The sequence below is a fragment of the Clytia hemisphaerica genome, unplaced genomic scaffold (assembly GCF_902728285.1).
Source record: "Clytia hemisphaerica strain Z4C2 unplaced genomic scaffold, Clytia hemisphaerica genome assembly, whole genome shotgun sequence".
NCBI classification, from domain to species: domain Eukaryota; kingdom Metazoa; phylum Cnidaria; class Hydrozoa; order Leptothecata; family Clytiidae; genus Clytia; species Clytia hemisphaerica.
In genome coordinates, this window is record NW_027104548.1 from 964,397 (window position 1) to 985,730 (window position 21,334).

The following is a 21,334-nucleotide window of genomic DNA, read 5'->3' on the forward strand; positions in this document are numbered from 1 at the left end:
GCATGTGAGATTTACAAATATGTACTTTATGTGAGAACTTTATTTCCTATTTCCTAAAATGCGATTATCAATTTTAATCAATAATCACACAATTCAATGTATTACTGATATACAAGTCTTTTGATGTCAATAGAAACTTCAGTCATCATTTTAAGAAGAAAAGGCTGCAGTAACATCGTTGATAAGAACAATAATGCAATGACGAATAAAGAGTCTTTTCTGTTTGACTAGGTGATCTAGATAAGATTCAGAAATCTTAAATACAAACCCTTAGTGAATACATCTTCTCTCTCGCCACACTGACAAAGGGTAAGATGTAGATGGCTTTCTTCTCTGTTTCCAGGACCCTTTTCAACATGAGGATTTCAGCGACTAACGTTTTACCAGCACTCGTTGGAGCAGAATAGATCAAATTAGCTGTAAGGAGAAATACAACAACAGAAATGAAAATTCTATCTCTAAATGAAAGAGTTTGAAAGTTACACTTGATATGATTGGTTTGACATTTCATACTTCGGACTCTGCTTGGTCGGCAATCAGCTGATATTGCTTGTACCAGACGGAAGTGGCTTTTTTCTCAGCACCGTTCCAACGGTGTCTAAAAAATCACGTGCTGCGATAGGGCTAGGTTAAGAAGAAACAGCACAGTCCAGACTGCTATTTCCAGGAAGAAAGGCAGAATTACCAGTTGTGTCATTATCAAGCGGGTCACTTTCGACCAGCTACCAAGACCAATAAAGGGTCAAAAAGGGGGAATTCCTTGGATGGTTTTATCAAAGGCTTTATCAACAGGCATCAAATATTTTTGTTTGGTTATAAGTAAACGTGAAAAAAAACTTACCACCATCCAAAACTTGGTCTTGTAGTAAGCATTCTTTTTGCCATTCAAACATTTTATTGATTCCTTTAGCTTTATAATTCTCCAGTATAACTTCTGGAAGACCCCATTGTGATAACTGGAGACTTGAATTGAGCTCGGGAGAGGGCATAGAGTTCTTCTTCTCAGCCGATAACCTTTTCTTGTTTTTGGAAGACTTACATGCCAAATCAATGTCTTCTGCCTTCTAAAAAAGAAAAGATTAAAGAAGAAAATATTCAACGTCAGCAACAAAATTTGAGTCCATAAGCTGAAGAGATATCACTCTAGTTGAAACCTCAAAATTGAATTGAGGGGTCAAACGTTTTCAGTCACTTGGCTTCACTCAATTCAAAACCAATTATCTCAAGACCTACACAAACATACCCAAAAGCTTAATAATTCATTAACATTACATCATGCATTGGGTATTAAAAGTACAACTCTGATACTAAAAAGTCATTGTAAAATGGATTTTTAAACTATAAAATAGATACCATTTACAAGGAAAAGAAGTCAGCAAAAAATGAACCAAAAATGTCAAGTGAGGATAGCTTTTCTTTAAAAAGCTACGGCTACGCTTGCTCATTATAACTACTGACCTACCTGCTTTTTAGCAGTACTACCAGCAACATTTTCTTTGATTTTGATTTGAGGTGTTGACACCATACTTCGCGTGACAATCCTGGTAAAGTCATTCTTATTCAACTCTGGTGATTTCAATATAGACAGCTTGTTTTCATTGTTGGTCTTGGGTTTCGTTGTGATTAGCTTATCATTGTTTGGTTGCAGGGTGCCATCAATGAACAGGGAATCACTGGCACCCCAATCGAATGATGATGCACTCACTGCATCTGTTGCCTATGAGAATGAAACACAAAATACTGCAATTCAGATACAAATTCAACCAAAACTCTCCCATAGTAATAAAAGCAACTGCCTCCTCAAATTATATCATTTTTTGTATCAATCTTTCTTGTAAAATCTTTATGAAAATGTATTGAAAAACCTAGTCTGTTACAAATGCAATTGAAAGAAATATTTTTTATGACAGATATGAAATACAAACCTTAGCTTTTGTTGTGCATGCCACTGACTGCTCTTCAACTTTCTGAAGTGAAGACACTTTGGGTTTGGCTTGTCGTTGTTGTCTTCTGCTACCACTACCACTCTTTTGTTGTTTCCATGTCTCGGATATCCTTCTGATCATATTGCAAACTCAAATCCGACCTCATGGTTTTGATTTTTTACTTTCTTTGATAATATTTTTTCTCAGTTGCTAACTGTAGATAAATAGTTGCATTGAAATTACATTCATTTGTTTTAAACTCATGGCTGAGAGAAGCAAAATTCACAGACCCTTGATTACCCTCTGTCATTTAGGTTGACATTTGTTGTTATTTTTCATTGGAATTAAAACAATTACACAAATAGTTTTCCTTGAGCTCTGATTATAAACTAAATTATCAGGATTAATATTGTTGGAATGTCAGCAAAGAAAAAGGCAGCTAAGACAAGAATTTTTCTGAGAATGTGTGCTTAGTAATAAAGCTCGAAACTATTGGGAATATTGGGATTACTTCTTGTGTTGATGTTACGCTACTAGCTGTGTATGAAAGCAAAGGAAACAAAGTGTGAACCCTACCTTTTTTTAAGTGGGATCCAACTTTTCCAAAAATGCTTTATAGGGGGGGAAATATGAGATTTTCCGAATAAAATGGGGGGTTTGAGATTTTAGGGGGGGGGGTCAAGTAAAAATAGGGGGGATAACAACTTTCGGTCAAAATATCTATCATATTTTATATTGATTTAGATACTTGGTGTGGGACAACTAAAAAACAACTGTAGATAGCAAAATTTTTGCCTGCTGCGCCATGTTGAACTCTTTATTTATATAATTTCTAATACAAATATTAATGTTTTGAATGACTGGTGGACTGCTGCTGTAAATAGCGCGGGTTCAAATTTTTTTTTAAATAGGAATAGGGGGATGAAATAAAAATGGGGGGTTCAGACCCCTCTACACACTATGGGAAAAGATTGACATGCAAGTTTAAAGCGGGGAGGTTAATGATACAGGGATGTGTAAAAAATCTAAGGAAAGGACCAGGTTCAACACCATTCTAACGGAGGATTTCCAACAATCTTTTCTAAACGAATTTACAAGAGGGAATGAGTCAAGGTAAAAAGACTCACCTACGAAAAAAAAGTTTGACAACATTTTTGATTATTATATGTTTTTTATAAGCATAACCATCATTGTTTGAGTTTTATTAGCTTTGTAACTTGACAGGGTGAGCACTTGGCCAATCTGAACCAGACTTGTAGTCAGGCAGCTGAGGTCACAAAATTTGTGAACAAAGTTCTACTGGTTTTTTTAAATAAATATTGACCCTTGCGATCACGAAATCATCAACCGGACACTTTGAAATTATTTACAATGGGGCGTCCGGGAACATTGGTGATTTTGATGACGTCACAAGCAAAAAAAAAAATTTAATGAAAGAAAATATGAACATATTATACACCAATCGACACAATTTTGGCGTAGATTAAGAAAAAGGTCAGGATCAATATTTGAAAATTTGCTTATAAAAAGTTATTGGATTTTGGTATTGGATTTTTATTTTGAAGAGTTTAAATTTTCAGATTTTTTCCTGTCGGACCAGGTAAAAGTGACGTTGCGGGCGTTAAAGAAACCTTTGTAACTTTTTATAGACAAATTTTCAGCTATGGTCACTGACCTTTTTCTTAATCTATGTTTGAATACACTTCTTTTGGTATTATATAATATGATCATATGTTTGCTCACAAAAATCTTTTAGTTAGCTTGGGCCTATATGACGTCATTTAGGATCTAAAATGTTACTGGGGATTTCAGGTAAATAATTTGGATAGGTCCGGTTGATGATTTCTAGATATTTGGGCTATATATTTTCAATTAAAATTGGTTTTAGATTGTTCGCACCCTGTCCATTTTTTTTGTGACCTCAGCTGCCTGACTATTAGATTAAATTAAATGGTAAATGAGAGAAGATGAGAAAAAACCTTAACATCAACCAGAATTTAAAACCTTTTGTCCAAAGCAAAAAGAGGTGCTTTTCTCGCCGCCATATCTTGTTTTAGAATGAGAATTCTTTTTCGTGCCAGTTCACATGGAATTTCTTTTATCCAATCAGATCCCACGATTTCACTTACGCTTTCTCTAGTCCAATAAGACATGGGATTTGAGACACATGAAGACGCAGGATTTGAGTCACATGACATCTCTATCAGTCTAAGCTTAAACTCCTATCAGGATTGGAAACTAGGCTACTGTAGTCTTACCTCTTTTTCTTTCCCTTTACAACAACACAATGCTGACAAGTTGACACAACACATTGACAAGTAATACTTGTGAGAGAAGTTTATATCAAAATCTGCAACACAAACGAAAGTCTCTTCTACTGATTGCTTCCTAGCGCTCCTTCGCAGCTGTTATCAAATTTCCACCAATGAGATTGCTGCATTTCACACAGCCCTTATTTTTGGCACCCGTGCCCTCTCAGTGCCTTGCACGACAGGCGGCTGTAAAATCCCGCCCTTCATATATTTGTTTTAATTCGTGATTTTTCTCCTCTTCAATTTTACTTAAGAAAGCGGGAATTTGATGCGAGAGTTAGATTGTCAACAAAGTGCCGTAAAAAATCATTGAATAAAAGAAGAACTTTAAATCTTAAATATTTTCATTTTGAAAGATTGGTGCAAAAAAGTGAAACATGGAAAAATTTCATTTTTTATTGGTACAATCGAAATAGAGGATTTGGAAAACTTTCTATGTTTGGTTTTTTGCACTAACCCCTGTAACTATGGGCGAGCACCCCGTTGCTAAGATGTTGGCTTGAAATCGAAAATGAAACCACTGAAAACAAAAGTAAAATTGGCCCGGACTCGAGATCCCGTAATCTTGATATACGAGTTTAATAAGTCTAGACTGTCTATTGAAAAACTCTACTCAAACTACCGTAACTAGGTCTAATGTCGACACCCCTCCTCTAACTCCAACACTCTTTTTATCAGCTGAAATTTATAGAAAGGTTGAAACTGTTTTTCTATGCTTAGTGGTCAGAGAAGAATAATCCTTTTTCAATCAGTGATTCAAACTTTCATATTATTCCTTTCTCTAAAGAAGGGTGTCGGAATTAGACAAGGGATGTCTATATTAGACCAACTTACGGTACTAGCTACAGGAGCTGAAAACAAACGATTAAGGTCAATGTTTTTAGTTTTTCTGAAGGACAAAAGGTATAGGAAGGTTTACTAAAGGCGGCATAATATAAGTTGGAGCTAAACCTTAGCTTAGGTTAATTCCAAGTCGAATGAAGTACATCCCGCCACCATGCCGGGGCGGTTAAGAAATAGTGTATTTCGGATGCCGGTTGTTCTTCCCTCGCCAATATATATTCTAGTGTCGAGCCCTCTTCAAGCTGAGCCTGTATTGATTGCGACTTCAATCCCCCGTCATCAAAACGGTTGGCAGGGCACCCATCATCAAAATGGGTTAGGCTCTCAGTTATGTATCTTGATGCATCCTCAATGTCATCCCAAGTTCAATTTATACAATTTCGGCATTCCTTTTACATTTCAAAATATAACTGTTTCATCACCGCACAATTACGTTTCTTTAACCTCCTTGTTTGCTCATATCCTTTGGTACCTAGATCAGTCCATTTCGACCACCTTCAAAAACCTCTCGTACCTTTGTCTACTTTGTCTGCCTATATTATTTTCCTCAACCTCCTATGGCCTCATACTTTAATCTAATCTGAGAAGTGGGAATTAATTGGACTTGGAGCTAAACCTTAGCTTTAAAATTCCAAGTCGAATGAAGTACATCCCGCCACTGTGCCGGGCGGTTAAGAAATAGTGTATTTCGGCTGCCGGTTGTTCTAACCGGCCTAATTGGACTTGAGTCCCGAGTGGGATTCGACTTTTCAGACAAGGGATTTTCGTCGAATTTGTACTTAACCATAAATCATTCATGTCTATACCTTTTTGGGTTTTCTTTGAAATCGATTCTCTTCCTCTTCTCTCCATTATTGGCCCAGCAGCGCAGCGTAGTGGGCCTTTCATCTGCACAGTGCCCGTTTGTTAGTTACGCAAAGCAATTAGGCGGTGTTCCGCGAGAGTACATATATTTTCCAGGCTAAACTCAGCGCTATAATGTAGAGGGATCGACAGGGATCGTCTGTCGGCTAGCGTACAATTATCTATCCTCTAGCAAAGCCGAGCAAAGCCATATGTTGATATATGGCTGAAGACCGTATCTTGTTATTGTCTGTATTTCGTATAGTCCTACCTACATAGACTATCTTCAACTCAACTCAACGTGGAGTGTTGGTTCAACTTCAACGTGATCTCTTTCATTCAGTCTTTTTCTCTCAAAGACTGAGAATTAAAGAGTTCAAGAAGTAAAGAGGATAAATCAAGATTTTACTGTCACTGACTGCTGCTGCCATTCGTAAAGGTAAATCTCTATTGTGTGTGCTCCAGTAGTATCATAAGAATATTGCTATTGGCCTTTAGCAACAAGACACTCTGCGAAATACAAACAATCTGCAAGGTTAATTCTCAAATTAAGGGCTAGGTAGGAGGGGTAAGAATCAGGCAATTCCACTTACAAAAAATGCAGCGCAGATCACTATCAGGTTGTTTGGCGTCGGCTTTGACCAGACAATTTCAATCGAACAAACGCAATCGACCGATTGAAATTCGATTGTCGAATTTTCAGATTGATGTTCGATTGCGTTCGATTGCGTTCGTTTCGATCGTCGATTCATTGACCCCCGGATTGTTCATCGCATAATTTCTACGGGAAATCGAAAGTAATTTCATTGGGCTTGTGATGTTTGAGAGCTTGGATGTTGGGAAGCTGCAAGAATAAAGCCAGCCGATCTCAATCGGATGGAATCAACGATCGAACCAGTCGAACAACAATCGAACCAATCGAATATTACCAAGAATTTTGACGTTCAATTGAAATCGGTCGATTGCGTTCGATTTGGTTCGATTGGTTTGATCGTCGATTCCGTTCGATTGAGATCGTCTCGCTTTGACTTTGAAAACAGATATTCTATCTATTACTTCCGTCTGCCAATAATAGGTCGGTCAGTCGATACTCAATCGAACAGAACCGATGATCTAACCAGATAGAACCCAAGCGAACGATTAAAATTTTATTGTTGAACGCAATTGAATCTCAATAGAATATTAGGCCGATGGTATTTAATGCTATGTTTACCGTAAGCCGCCCGCATGTCAAAAAACTGCCGCGCCAAGTTGCCATTATTTTGTTATTTTGGCGCTTCATCAAGATTTTGAAAGATCAAAACAAACGGTCCGGCAAATATCCGGTTAAAAACGAACCCGTACGGACCTACCATCTCTTTAAAAGTGCGCTTCTTTGATTTTTATAATTATGGAGATGATTTTTTTTGCTCGCAACTTATTGAGAATTTTCTCCCTAAAATAATGAATAATGAAAACTTGGTCGCATCGAATTCGATTGGGTTCGATTGCATTCGATTCAATCACTCGAACGAAAATCTCAATCAAACGAATCAAATATTACCTAGAATTTGGTCGTTGGATTGAGATTCGATTGCGTTCGACAATCAAATTTCAATTATGTTCAATTAAAATCGTCTGGTCGAAATGGAGAAAAAATTTTTACTTGAGGTAGCAAAAACTTGAAATTCACCAATTTCAGTTCTAACCAAAATTGATTCTTGATGTCAATCATTAAAAAAAGGTAATAGAAAGGCAAGAATCATATTTGTTTTTCTTTTTGTACAGTTTTGGACCATCATCATCCATATACATCAAGACTGTTATCGTACATCATATCCAGACTGATTGGTTCCCACTGATTGATTGATACTCAATCTTAAGGTGAGTTTGAATTTGATTTTCTTCAGGATTTATCATTAAAAGGCTTGGTAACCTAATGACTTTAAGTGAAAAATCAAGTTGTGTATTACATTTACTGCAAAATCTTTGTGAGGTTGGGGGAAGCGTGGTAAAGAGCTGATAAAATATGAAAATTGGCTAAAAGATTCTTTCCACGGTCCTTAGTAAGCCCTCCAAATATTTTTGAGAAATAACATTCCAAATTCAAGATATGACAATTAGAAATCTCAGTTTTTCGTACCTCACACGTACCTCATGTTGAAATTCTATTGTTTTCCAGCAGAAATTAAAAATGACCTAAATATTTCGACTTTGAAAAACAAGTAGCATGTAAAATTTGGAGGTTTTGCTAAGGACTATGGAAGGAATCTTTGGGCTGAATTTTATTTTTTATCTGGTTATCCCTTTAAGGTAGCTGCCCTGGAAATGAGATTTTCACTTGTATTTGTAAAACATCATGATCAGATTTCATCTCGGGTTCTTTATGTTGTGCGAAAAAATTGTGACCTATACATGCTTGCATGCCGCAATTTTCAACTAAAAGCAAGTATCTTCCTAACATAATTATGAAAGTCTTCCAGAACTTGGAACAAGCTTACGCTGCACTTGAGCTTTACGATTTATGAACATGGTAGTATACTCCAGTTGAACGCGACTGTTTGGGTAATTTCGTTTTTGTTTTTATTTTTCAGGGTTCATCAAGTCCCAGCAAGTCCACATCATTCAGTGTATATAGCTACTCTGGTCAATGGGCTCTTCCAGAAAAAAACCATTCATGGGGGTGGAGGATATATTGTCCAGGGGTATTGAAAAAACCCTGAAAAACTGCCATGTCCATGGGGTGAATCTGCGATGTCCAGGGGTCAAATTGATGCTTGTCCAGGGGGTCAAATTGATGCTTGTCCAGGGGTAAAACACGTGTCCAGGGGGTGAAAAATCGAAATGTCCAGGGGTAGATCACAGAAAAAATAATATATCCTCCACCCCCCATGAACGAATTTTTTCTGGAAAAGCCCAATCTGGATTTACATTAGATAGCTTGGTTATACAAAGCTAACTTGGATTTACACAGTTAACTCAGATTTAAAGGGTTCCCCTCGATTCACTTGGCTCACCAGAATACACTTGGAATACTTTCTTTTACTCAATTGATACTACTCGGCTCACTTGATATTACTTAGCTCACTTGATATTACTCGGCTCACTTGATATTACTCGGCTAACTTGATAATACTCGGCTCACTTGATACTACTCAGCTAACTTGATATTACTCAGCTAACTTGATATTACTCGGCTAACTTGATATTACTCAGCTAACTTGACACTACTCAGCTAACTTGATATTACTCAGCTAACTTGATAGTATTCGGCTCACTTGATTCAATTAACTTGTGTTTCATTTGGGTAACTCAGATTTCCGAGGCTAAACCGGAATTTATGATTTTTTTTGACATTTCATTGTTTAGCACTTACTTGCTCAGCTTTTTTAACTTGTTAAAAAACAATAGGCTATTAAAATAAATATACATTATATTTGAAACTGACGTATTTATCATTTTTTTACATTCCCCTTTTCAAAACATGATATCAATCGAAGCATCCCGTAGTTCAATCGGCAACTTTAACGGGACAAGGCAATATGATCTCCGCTCAATTTATCGTCATTTAGTAGTCAACTCTTCTATTTCAAGCAAAACTTCAAAACTTTCTTTGTCTGTGGTCATGGTAGAACTCTCCATATCAGACAACTTGTGAAATAGTGAGAATCAATTTTGCAAACGAAGGGTACAATTTTCCCTTCAAAAAAAAAGGGGGGGGGTGGGGTGAAATAGTGAAGGGAGATTTTTTTAGTACCATTAAAAAGTGACAATGTCTAGATATATTACATGTTAAAAACTGCTATTGATATTTACATATTCAGGAACTCTTGCTCCTTACACAACCTCTTGGGAATGCAAATTGGGTCGTCCAGTTGTTTGATCATCGATCCCTACAATGTGAAAAAAAACAGTAGACTCCCGGTTATTCGAAGCTCCAAGGGGGATAAGAATTTACTTCGAATAACTGAAAAATTCGTTTTAAGATTAATCAATCAATTCATTTTAATCAATCTACTGTAAGTCATAAGATAAAACAAAAGCGGAAATTATAGAAAAATCAATTTTGCGGATTATTTTTCAAATTAACCCTGTAGCAAGTATCCTTGTATTTTGTCTCTATTACAGATTTTTTTAGCTGGGCCTTCACGCCCTTGGGCGCCTTGTTATGCGTTTAAAATAAGTCCATTCTAAGTTGCTGGAACCCCGATTTCAACATCATTCATTGTAACGCGCCCGGAAAAGTACTATACCGATTTAAATTTTTGGAAATGATTGCCTGTGTTTGTAATACTCTCGGGTACCTAATAGCTGTCCCCCTGCTGATTAACGTATTTTTCAAGGAAGGCAAAGTACTATATGGGAGAGTAAATACATAGTGTATTCTGCCTTCTTATTAAGAAATATTCAAAAACGTATTTTTTTAAAGAAGGCGGAATACTATGTTAGGGCAGTAAGTCCAAAGTAGTGTATTCTGCCTTCTTTAGAAACATTCGAAAGGGTATTTTTTTAAAGAAGGCGGAATACTATGTTAGGGCAGTAAGTTCATAGTAGTGTATTCTGCCTTCTTTAGAAACATTTGAAAGCCTATTTTTTTTAAGAAGGCGGAATACTATGTTAGGGCAGTAAGTTCATAGTGTAGTAGTGTATTTTGCCTTCTTTAGAAACATTCGAAGGGGTATTTTTTAAAGAAGGCGGAATACTATGTTAGGGCAGAAAGTCCAAAGTAGTGTATTCCGCCTTCTTTAGAAACATTCGAAAGTGTATTTTTTTAAAGAAGGCGGAATACACTGTTTGGATTTTTTGTTCCAATATAGTATTTCGCCTTCTTTAGAAATTTTGAAATGAGGAAAATCGCGAATAAAAATTTCTCGTTGCCATATATAGTTTTACTTGAGTCCCGAACCCAATATGTTTGTAAGGTAAATCGGGACTAAAAGTTTCTCGTTGCTATAAATACTTTTACTTGAGTCCCGAATTCAACCTTTTCTTAGACCTATTCGGGACCGTCCCGAATCAAACCTTTATATAGACAGATTCGGGACCTTCCCGAAATTTACATTTTCAAGACGAGCTATAATTAGCCCGTATAAATAAAGATCTGCCCCACACTTCCCTGATTTTCAAATTCAAGCCGCCGTATCCATCTTTTCAGTGACTCAGATAGTAAATATGTATTATATATACTTTTACTTGAGTCCCGAATCCAATATGTTCGTAAGGTAAATCGGGACTAAAAGTTTCTCGTTACTATATAATACTTTTACTTGAGTCCCGAATCCAACCTTTTTGTAGGCCAATTCGGGACTGTCCCGAATGCAACATTTTCGTAGGCCGATTCGGGACCGTCCCGAAAAGTATAATTTAAAAAAGTGTTATACTTAGCCCGTATAAATAAAGATCTGCCCCACACTTCCCTGATTTTCAAATTCAAGCCGCCATATCCATCTTTTCAGTGACTCAGATATTAAATATGTTTTATATATACTTTTACTTGAGTCCTGAATCCAATATGTTTGTAAGGTAAATCGGGACTAAAAGTTTCTCGTTACTATATATATAGACCAGCTCCTGAGTGCGGGGTAGCACCACCTAGGGGGGTCCTAAATTACAATACGATTTTCGTGTTGTTTAACATCTCTAGTTTATGGAATCGAAAGGTAAATAGCGTTTAGAGGGGGTTTTTGGTCTCCAGAGGGTCTGAAGTAGGGGGTCCTAAAGCGCCAGGGTAAGGAATTACTATGGAGAAGCCGTTTTCCTGTCAACAACATCAGACAATATCTTTTGAACTAGCCAAGCAAATGACTTGAAATTTTGCAGAAATACTCAAAATAAGTAGAACAACTATTTGAAAAAAACAAAAACAAAATTTCCGGGGGTTTCCCTGAACAAAAGTGGGCAAAAAACAGCCATTTTTGCCTATTTTTTGCCTGTTTTGACCATTAAACCAATTTGAAAACTTCAAAATGTTCAAAAACTCCTAAAAGATATAGAAAACGTTGAATTCTATCAAAATCATGAAAAAATTTAAGTTTGTGACGTAATCATGGGCAATTTTTAGGGTTTCAGGGAGTAAAAATTACTATTCTTGCCCATTTTTCATCTATTTTGATCATTTAAACCCATTGAAGGGCTCAATAAATCCTCAAAAACTCCATAACAATATGGAAAATGCTAGACTCAATCAAAATCATGAAAAATCTAAGTTTGTAACGTCATCATTGGCAATGTTTAGGGTTTTAGGGGGTGGGGTGAAAATTGCTATTTTTGCCCATTTTTCATCTATTTTGATCATTTAAACCCATTGAGGGCTCATATATCCTCAAAACTCTATAAAAATATGGGAAACGTTAGACTCTATCAAAATTATGAAAAAATCTCAGTTTGTAACGTCATCATTGGCAATTTTCAGGGTTTCAGGGGGGTAAAAATTGCTATTTTTGCCCATTTTTCATCTATTTTGATCATTTAAACCCATTGAAGGGCTGATATATCCTCAAAAACTCCATAAAAATATGAAAGACGTTAGACTCTATCAAAATCATGAAAAAATCTCAGTTTGTGACGTCATCATTGGCAACTTTTAGGGTTTCAGGGGGTAAAAATTGCTATTTTTTCATCTATTTTGATCATAAACTCATTAAAGAGCTCATAAATCCTCAATAACTCCATTAAAATATGGAAAATGTTAGACTCTATCAAAATCATGAAAATATTTCAGTTTGTGACGTCATTATCGGCACTTTTGAGGGTTTCAGTGGATAAAAAGTGCTACTTTTGTCAAATTTTCACCTATTTCGACCATAAAAACTTATGAAAGAGCCCATAAATGCTCAAAAACCCCAAGAAAAAGTGGAAAACTTTAGACTTTATCAAAATCATGAAAAATTTCAGTTTGTGAGGTCATTATTGGCAATTTTTAGCGTTTCACTGGGTAAACGTTGATATTTTTTGTCCATTTTTCACCTGCTTTGACCATTTAATCCCATCTGTAGAGCTCAAAAATGTTCATAAATTTTCAAAAACTCAGAGAAAAAAGTGGAAAAGGATGGACTTTATCAATATCATGGAAATCTTTCAGGCTGTGACGTCATCACAGACGATTTATAAGCATTTGAGCGGGCAAAAACTGCTGTTTTTCTCCATTTTAATTTTTTCATAAAAGTCATAAATTTAAGTCAAGTCATATAATATTTGCAATTAGAAGTGGCTTAAATTCGACGAATTCCAGAAGGTAACAGTTTAAAAGGAATATAGTTTATTATGCAATCGATGCCGATGATATTGTAGCGCGGGAATTCCAATATCACAAGCACTGTTAGGGGAATTTTTCTCGGAAACGGAAAAGTGAAGAACCAGAAACAACTGAAATTCTTTACCAGCCGAAATGTTCAAAATGTATAAAACAACTGAAGAAGCGGTAAGTCACGTTTCGTCATTACAGTCTTATTCTTGTTTGTATTTCGAAATCTGCTGAAAGGCCACAGAATATTTGTTCAAATTACAGGAAATCAAATGTGGATCTAAGTTTGTAGCCCTTTTAACCCGCCGTGATGCTCAAAAGTAGATTCAATAAAACTTAGAACTACGTGATCTCAATTGCTTTCCATGTACCTTCAAGGTTCGGGTAGGTTGCTCTATATGACGATTATTTTCTAAAGTCTCAAATCGTCATTTAAGGAAACTCAAGCAAGTGGAGACTTTGAGGCAGTTACGAAACACGTCGACGATGAAATAATTAGCAACAGTCATGTGGTTTCGATGAAAACTTTACAAGATATTCATGGAACTGGTCATGATTTGTCCCTATCGTCATTAACTAAAACAACGCTTGAAATAGAAATATGCTAATGATATTGCATTTTTTCAAGTTAACCAACAATGTGTTAAGGTTGTACTGGGAACAAATAATTGGACGGAGGTCCTGAGTTTCATGACTGATACAGACAATTGTTTGTAAGAAGTCACAGGCCGACACTATTGTGATATAATTGGTGAAAATAGTCGGCCACGTCAAGAAAGAGTATGGCCCTACATCAGTCCAACTATTTCTGTCATTGTGTATTGAGGGATAACGACGTTAGTAAACGTCAGAAAGGTAATACGTATACTCTGTCACGATTGGTAGAATCGTTTACCGCTAATCTTGTCAACACCATCAGAGAGGAAAAGCATTCACAACATGACGGGTCAGAAAGCACCAGTAAGGATTATGAATAAACTTTTTCACTCAATAAGTTACACTAAAGTTTTTGACATCGAAGCCTCTTTAGCAGGGCACGTAGTTGAAAAAGCTGAAAATTTTAATGTCTTACTTTTGTTACCAGAAGACGAAGAAACTATTGGGCCTTTTTTTAATAAATCACACTTTTTGAAATTACGTTTTTCTTGATTTTGGCGAGTTTTATTTTAGTGGCAACCGAATCTCAGTTCAGCCTTCCTAAAATCAAATTTTATTTACCGCTAAAGTTAGCATTTTACCTAATTTTGAATTTTTATGGCAAAAAAAACGTTTTTTCTGTCGGATGTACGCGTACGTCCAACAGATATGTGAGCCTCAATACCGAAATACTTGGTAATACCTGTAAGCCAAATTTGATACCACCGAAACATTTTCAAATTCAAGCCGCCATATCCATCTTTTCAGTGACTAAGATATTAAATATGGTATTATATATACTTTTACTTGAGTCCCGAATCCAATATGTTCGTAAGGTAAATCGGGACTAAAAGTTTCTCGGTACTATATATACTTTTACTTGAGTCCCGAATTCAACCACTTCGTAGGCCAAATCAGGGATTTTAATTTAGTCCCGAATCCAAACATTTCATACGCAAAATCAGGACTCAAGTAAAAGTATATAGTCCAGACCCCCACGCTCGATAGGATCGATCATCGGAACGGCTCGATGACGGATCGATATGTGATCGATGGATTACTTAACGATCCGGATAGGAGATCGATGGAAGATTTAGCCATTAAAAAGTCTTGAGTATCGATCCTTCGTTGATCCATTATCGACCTAGTATTTCAATCGAGTATATCGATTCGTCATCGATCGTTAATCGAGTATGCATCGATTATAAATCGATTATGAATCTATCATGTATTGATCATGTATCGATCATACATCGATCGATAAAAGATCGATGATAGATCGATAAATAATCGATAACTAATCATAAGCTTAAAAATCTTGAGTATCGATCCTCTATCGATCTCCTATCCGGATCGTTAAAAGTAAACCATCGATCACATATCGATCCATCATCGAGCCGTTCCGATGATCGATCCTATCGAGCGCGGGAGTCTGGTATAGTATAAATCAAACCATTGATCAATTTTTTTTTCATCGATTTCGACTTCTTAACCACGTCGTTCTAGATCGGGACAGTCCCGAGCGGGACTCAAGTTAAATTAGGCCTTCTTCCCTTGCCTATATATTCTAGTGTCAAGCCCTCTTCAAAAGCTGAGCCTGTATTGATTGCGACTTCAATCTTTCCCTCCCACCCTCTCCTGCTTGCCCTCTCAATAGTTTCAGTTCTGCTTTCTGCTTCTTCTTTTTTTCTCTTTTAGTTTATATCAACTGCGTTCTCATCAGAGCATGGTGACTGCTGCTGCGACGGATCCTGATCTCATGGTTTCCCCTGGGCAAGGCTGTGTTAACCTTCAAAAAACTCTCGTATTGTCTACTTCGTCTGCCTATCTTATTTTCCTCAACCTCCTAGGGTCTCATACTTTAATCTAATCTGAGATGTGGGAATTAAGCTGGGACTGTTTATTAGAAAAACAAGACTAAAGTGCTATTTTTTGGTAAAAGCTATGCATGCAATTCATGTTTGGATTTCTAGAAAAGCTTACCCATCCATTGTCAATATATTTTTTATTTCAAAGTAATTGCTTCAATCATGGAATAAAAAGATATAGTCAAGTCTTGTAGGGTCATTTTTCAAAAAGAATTTGCCTCAATTGAAATCGATTTCACACTTCGCCATTTTACCCTACGCAAACGAATGTGGTGTTGAGTTTCTGATCATTGGAACTTTGCATTTAGTGGCTTCGAATACCACCAGTGGCAATCTTTTGGAAAATCAATCAAACTGTTCAAAAACATAGAAAATAACGTATAAATAACTCACAAACAAACAAAGTCTTAAAAAATGAATGAATATATATACTATACCCAGTGTAGAATCCATGCAAAAGCCACGCCGAAGATATTTTGAGGATCAAGAAGGTTACACCCAATTGAGGACATTCTCACGCCGAATATATTCGGCGTACTGTGCATGAATTCCAGACTGGTACTATACTATACCAACTTTCATGCTTGTGCTGGTTTTGAACCATTTTGGTTGTTCGATTAGGTTTAGGAACAAGGGAGACTTAGCCAGCAGTCAAACCATGCATCGTGGATTTTCTGATTTGATCTTAGTCGAAGTCATTTTGTACTAGGTTATGAAGTGATCCTCATCAGTTGGGTGTTTAAGATAAAAGCGGCAATTATTTCTCAGCGATGAAATACTGAATCAGCAGAAAAATAAAAAAAGTAAATTGCCGTTCTCGGCAATTATTGCCGTTTTTGGAAAGAAAAGTTGATTTTTTATTATTGAACACGTGGTATTTGCCCGGGGGGGGGGGGCAGCTGGGCAAAAGGTAGGCTGCTGGCAAAAGGACGGACGGGTATGTGCGGGTCCTAAGGGTACCTTTTCCAATATGTTTAGAATGCACTGTAAGGGTCGGAAAAACTAGAGATGCACTGTAAGGGTAGAAATTTCAGAAAATTCTTGAAAAATCTAGATATTTTGACCAAAAATGCTAGAATTTTGACCATTTTTTGCACGAAAGGGATCGAAACTTTAGGGGGAAATGCACTCTAAGGGTATGATTTTCACTGATTTTTGCTGCACTGTAAGGGTGCAATTTTAAAAGCCAATTTTTGGCCCGCACATACCGTCAGTCCGCAAACCCAGTGCCCCCCCCCCCCCCGGGGTATTTGACACCCTCGCGATAAGTACGTAAGTACATAAGTAGGCCCACTGTGCCTCGTTTAGTTTTGTTTTCAAGTTTAGCAAATTCGAGTCACATGTAAACAAACTTACAACGGGGGTTTTGTTATCTCTTTCTGGCTGTGTTTCGGCATCGATGCAGGATCTTTTTGCATATTGATTTAGAACTTTTCATGTTATTGAGCAACGAAAAATCGAAAAAATTTGCTGATTCAGCATTTCATCGTTGAAAAAAATTGCCGAAAAGGGCAATAATTGCCGTTTTTATCTTAAATACCCAACTGCTCATCAGTTGTAAAATTTCGAAGATTTTGAACTTTTACCGCCATTGTTGAATCAAGTAACAAGCATGAAAAGGTCACACTCCTACCAATCACATCAATCACGTTAATAATAACTTATTGGCAAATTTTTAAACGAAAAACTTGTACTTTTAAGGTATGTTATTTGATAATTTTGTGCAGTCGGGTTCAATTGGCAAACATTTTAACATCATAGCTATTCTTGCTATTATCCATATTATAGCTATAACATTTAGATTTAGACCGCATTTAGCGCCATAATTCTCTAGTGCAATATTTATGAAGAATATAATACAGCTAAACCCAGCTGAACACGTTAGCTGCTTTTGCGGAGTTTATAGCAAATTTAGCAATTCTGGAAAGTAATGGATGGTGCATGGAAAAGGTAAAAGACACGTAAGATCCATTTTTAGAGAATAAATATGAATATAAACCCTCTTTTATCAATCTAAAAGAGGTCAGTAACCTCTTTACGTTACCCCCTTTTAGAGGCACCGGTAGGGTTATCGAAGCTTCACCTAGAGTACCCTGCCCAGCAGTTGGCGACCGGTCTAGTTGGCGACCGAACGTCTTTGAACCCAGAAAAGTCATACAAAAACAAACCTCTGGAGAATTTCTTTTGGTAGTTATCTGCCTTGACCTATTTCCCGTACTGTGTAAAAAAGGTTTTAGAAAAAAACGAGTAAGTAGAATCCGAAAGATCCAACTTTGCACGGAAGCACACGAAAAAGCCGGATTTTTCAAAAAAAATAAAAAATGGCTACCTGTGGACAAAAAAGCTTTGTAAGAAAAAACGCTTCAACTCCCACGCCAAAAAATACTTGTCCAAAACAATGAGTATGTTAGAAAGCATTTCTGTAAAAATCAAGCTCGATACAGTTTCCTTCGTGTGAAATATTGATAAAAAAGTTGATGCAATCATCTTCGAAATTTGACGTCCAGTCTGCGACCGACCAAACTCAAAAAATGAAAAAAAACTCTACATTGCGATCAAAAAATTCCAGACGCGAAGAGAGAAAAAAACAGGCATCAAAAATTCCCGCGTTTTTTATCAAATGAAGACTCTCCATATACCGCCACTTTCAAAACAAAACAAAAACAAACTTTAGAAAAAAATGGCGACTTGAAGAAAAATTCTGAAAAACATGCCGAAGGGAAATGTAAGTGAGCTATTTTAAAAAAAAAAAACGAGTGTAAATAAATTTAATACGGGAAAGCTTATGAGTTTTTTTATCATCCTGATCAATTAATATGACCTTACCTGCAAGTAGAGCACTGATTTTCTCTTTTTAACGATCGGTCGCAGACTGGTACGTCGGTCGGGAACTGGGCACTAGTACCGCTCGCTTCGAAAGTTTTTTATTCTAAGAAGATCGCCTCAAATAAAAAATCAAAACAAACACGAAGAACATGTTAAAAGTTGTCTAACCGTTGGTTGAAAAGGATTTTCAAAAAAGTTAAAAGTAAGTGAAAAATTTGAATCCAAAAATTTCGGTCGCCAACTGGGCAGGGTACTCTACCATCATGCTAGCATAACTCCAGAAGATTTTTCAAATTTTAATTTTTTTTTCAAAACCTATCCTTTCTTGTAGAGCTTTGAAAAAGAAAGAAAATGAGGGGTCATAGCCCTCCAGAGGATAAGTGGTTGTGAAGATATTCAAATTTTAATAGTGTCAAAAATTTGACTAAAAATGTCAAAAAAAAGGTTAGGAAAATAGCTTGGAAAAATTCGAAAAATGTGTCAAAAAAGAAAAAAAAGATATTTCCCAGTCAGGCTTCTTTAATTTTGCATATCTCTTTTTCTAGGTAGCTAGAGAACTGAAATAAATTTTGAGGGAGAATTCTTTGATGGTGTTAGAATATTATTAGCTATATATATAAAAATATTTGTAAAATATTTAGTATATTTATAAAAATAACATTAACAAACGTCGAGTCGTCCATTAAACACATGACAGTAATTTTAACATTCTTACGCCTCATCCTCACCCTTAATAACTTCATATTCAACGACAAACACTATCTCCAAATCAAAGGATGCGCAATGGGTACTAAATGTGCCCCATCGTATGCAAACATTTTTATGGGAGAGTTCGAAGAACGAGAAATCTATCCACGCATAACTAACAACATCATAAAATACCTCAGATTCATTGATGACATATTTTTTATATGGAAAGGCACAGAAAGTGATCTAAAAGAATTTTTCACAATCATCAACACAGTTCACCCATCAATTAAATTCACGACGGAATACTCTATAGCGAGATCAACTTCCTGGACACAACGATAACCAATAAAAGAACAATTACAAGATAAAAAACCAACAAAGATCGGTCATCATACCTCCATAATACCTCATACCACCCAAACAACCTAAAAAACAACATCCCATACGGTCAAGCACTAAGGATAAAAAAGATTTGCTCCAACCCCGAAGAATACAACCAATCCCTCCTCCAAATGAAAGATGCATTCATCAGAAGAGGATACAAGCTGAAAAACCTCAATAAACATTCGACAAAGTTAAGATTAAGGAACCGGGAAGATCTCCTAAAATACAAAACCAAGATAAACAACAAATCGCCTTCATCACTACCTTCAACAAAAATTACCACCTATCCGTACCTACGGGAAAAAGCACTGGGATATCCTAAACATCAACGAACGGTTTCAAGATACCTTCCAACAAACACCAGTCATTGCGTATAGACGCAACAAAAACTTGAAAGATCTACTTGGACAAACATCAATATCCAACAACAAGTTTCAAGAAACAACAAAAACTGAAAGGAAAGTGCCAGCCTTGCTTAACAAGGACAGGAAACCTTTGCTGTAAACAAATAATGTCAACCTCAACCTTCACCAGTCAACAAACCAAAAGGACGTACCAGATCTTCCACACGTTAACTGCAAAAGCACTCGCATCATCTACCTCCTGGAATGCAACAAATGTCACATCCAATATATGGAAAAAGCGAGACCCAATTCAATCAAAGACTCAATAACCATAGAAGTAAGCATACGACCACGACAAGAGACAATCCCAGCGTGTAAACATTTCCACCAAACCAACCACGATTTCAACAGAGACGCAAAGTTCACCATCATCGAACAATAACGAGACAGATATAGAAAGAATGAAAAAAGGATAATACTACAGAGAGAAAACTCTGGATCAAAAAAAACCAACAGATCGGTATCACCTCCCTAATACACATACACCCAAACAACCTAAAAACAACATCCCATACGGTCAAGCCTAAGGAAAAAAGATGCTCCAACCCCGAAGACAACCAATCCCTCCTCCAAATGAAGATGCATCCAGAAGAGGATCAAAGCTGAAACCTCAAACAGTTCGCAAAGTTAAGATTAAGAACCGGGAAGATCTCCTAAAAACAACAACACCAAGAATAAACACAATCGCCATCACACTCAACACAAAACTTACCACCTATCCGTACCTACTGGAAAGCACTGGGATCCTAAACTCAACGAACGGTTCAAGATACTTCCAACAACACCAGTCATTGCGTAAGACGCAAAAAAACTTGAAAGATCTACTTGGACAAACATCAATATCCAACAAAAGTTTCAAGAAAACACAAAAACTGAAAGGAAAGTGCCAGCCTGCTTAACAGGACAGGAAACTTGCTGTACAATAATCAACCTCAACCTTCACCAGTCAACAACCAAAAGGACGTACCAGATCTTCCCCAACGTTAACTGCAAAAGCACTCGCATCATCTACCTCCTGGAATGAAAAATGTCACATCCAATAATGGAAAAGCGAGACCCAATTCAATCAAAGACTCAATAACCATAGAAGTAATGCATACAGACCACGACAAGAGACAATCCCAGCGTGTAAACATTTCCACCAAACCAACCACGATTTCAACAGAGACGCAAAGTTCACCATCATCGAACAGATCAACGAGACAGATATAGAAAGAATGAAAAGGATAATACTACAGAGAGAAAACTTCTGGATCAAAGAACTGAGAACCCTCGCACCTCATGGGTTGAACCAAGAACTCAATCTTCTCCAACCGAGCGCCTAAGTCTGATTTACACGTTCATTTTAGACCAAATTCAACTTATCAGATGGCCCCATTTA

At 36.7% G+C, this 21,334-nt stretch overlaps 1 protein-coding gene and 1 long non-coding RNA gene across 3 annotated transcripts in view; one reads left to right on the forward strand and one right to left on the reverse strand.

Moving 5' to 3' along the window:
- The window catches only part of LOC136822788 (DNA polymerase theta-like), a 35,620-nt gene extending 33,479 nt beyond the window's left edge, over positions 1–2,141 (reverse strand). Inside the window, exons 1-4 of one of the 2 annotated variants that reach the window (XM_067079078.1) lie at positions 1,926–2,141; positions 1,463–1,717; positions 842–1,061; positions 269–417 (exon numbers count right to left, since the gene is read on the reverse strand). In XM_067079078.1, the coding sequence (XP_066935179.1) occupies positions 269–417; positions 842–1,061; positions 1,463–1,717; positions 1,926–2,066 (765 nt within the window). In that variant the 5' untranslated portion in view covers positions 2,067–2,141. Of the gene's footprint in view, positions 1–268; positions 418–841; positions 1,065–1,462; positions 1,718–1,925 lie in introns of both variants that reach the window. The other variant, XM_067079077.1, reaches the window with a different exon arrangement.
- Positions 2,142–6,104: 3,963 nt separating this feature from the next.
- On the forward strand, positions 6,105–8,511 carry LOC136822790 (uncharacterized). Its single transcript, XR_010848944.1, has 3 exons — positions 6,105–6,362; positions 7,691–7,786; positions 8,497–8,511. It is a non-coding gene; the product is annotated as an uncharacterized lncRNA (long non-coding RNA).
- Positions 8,512–21,334: the final 12,823 nt, after the last annotated feature.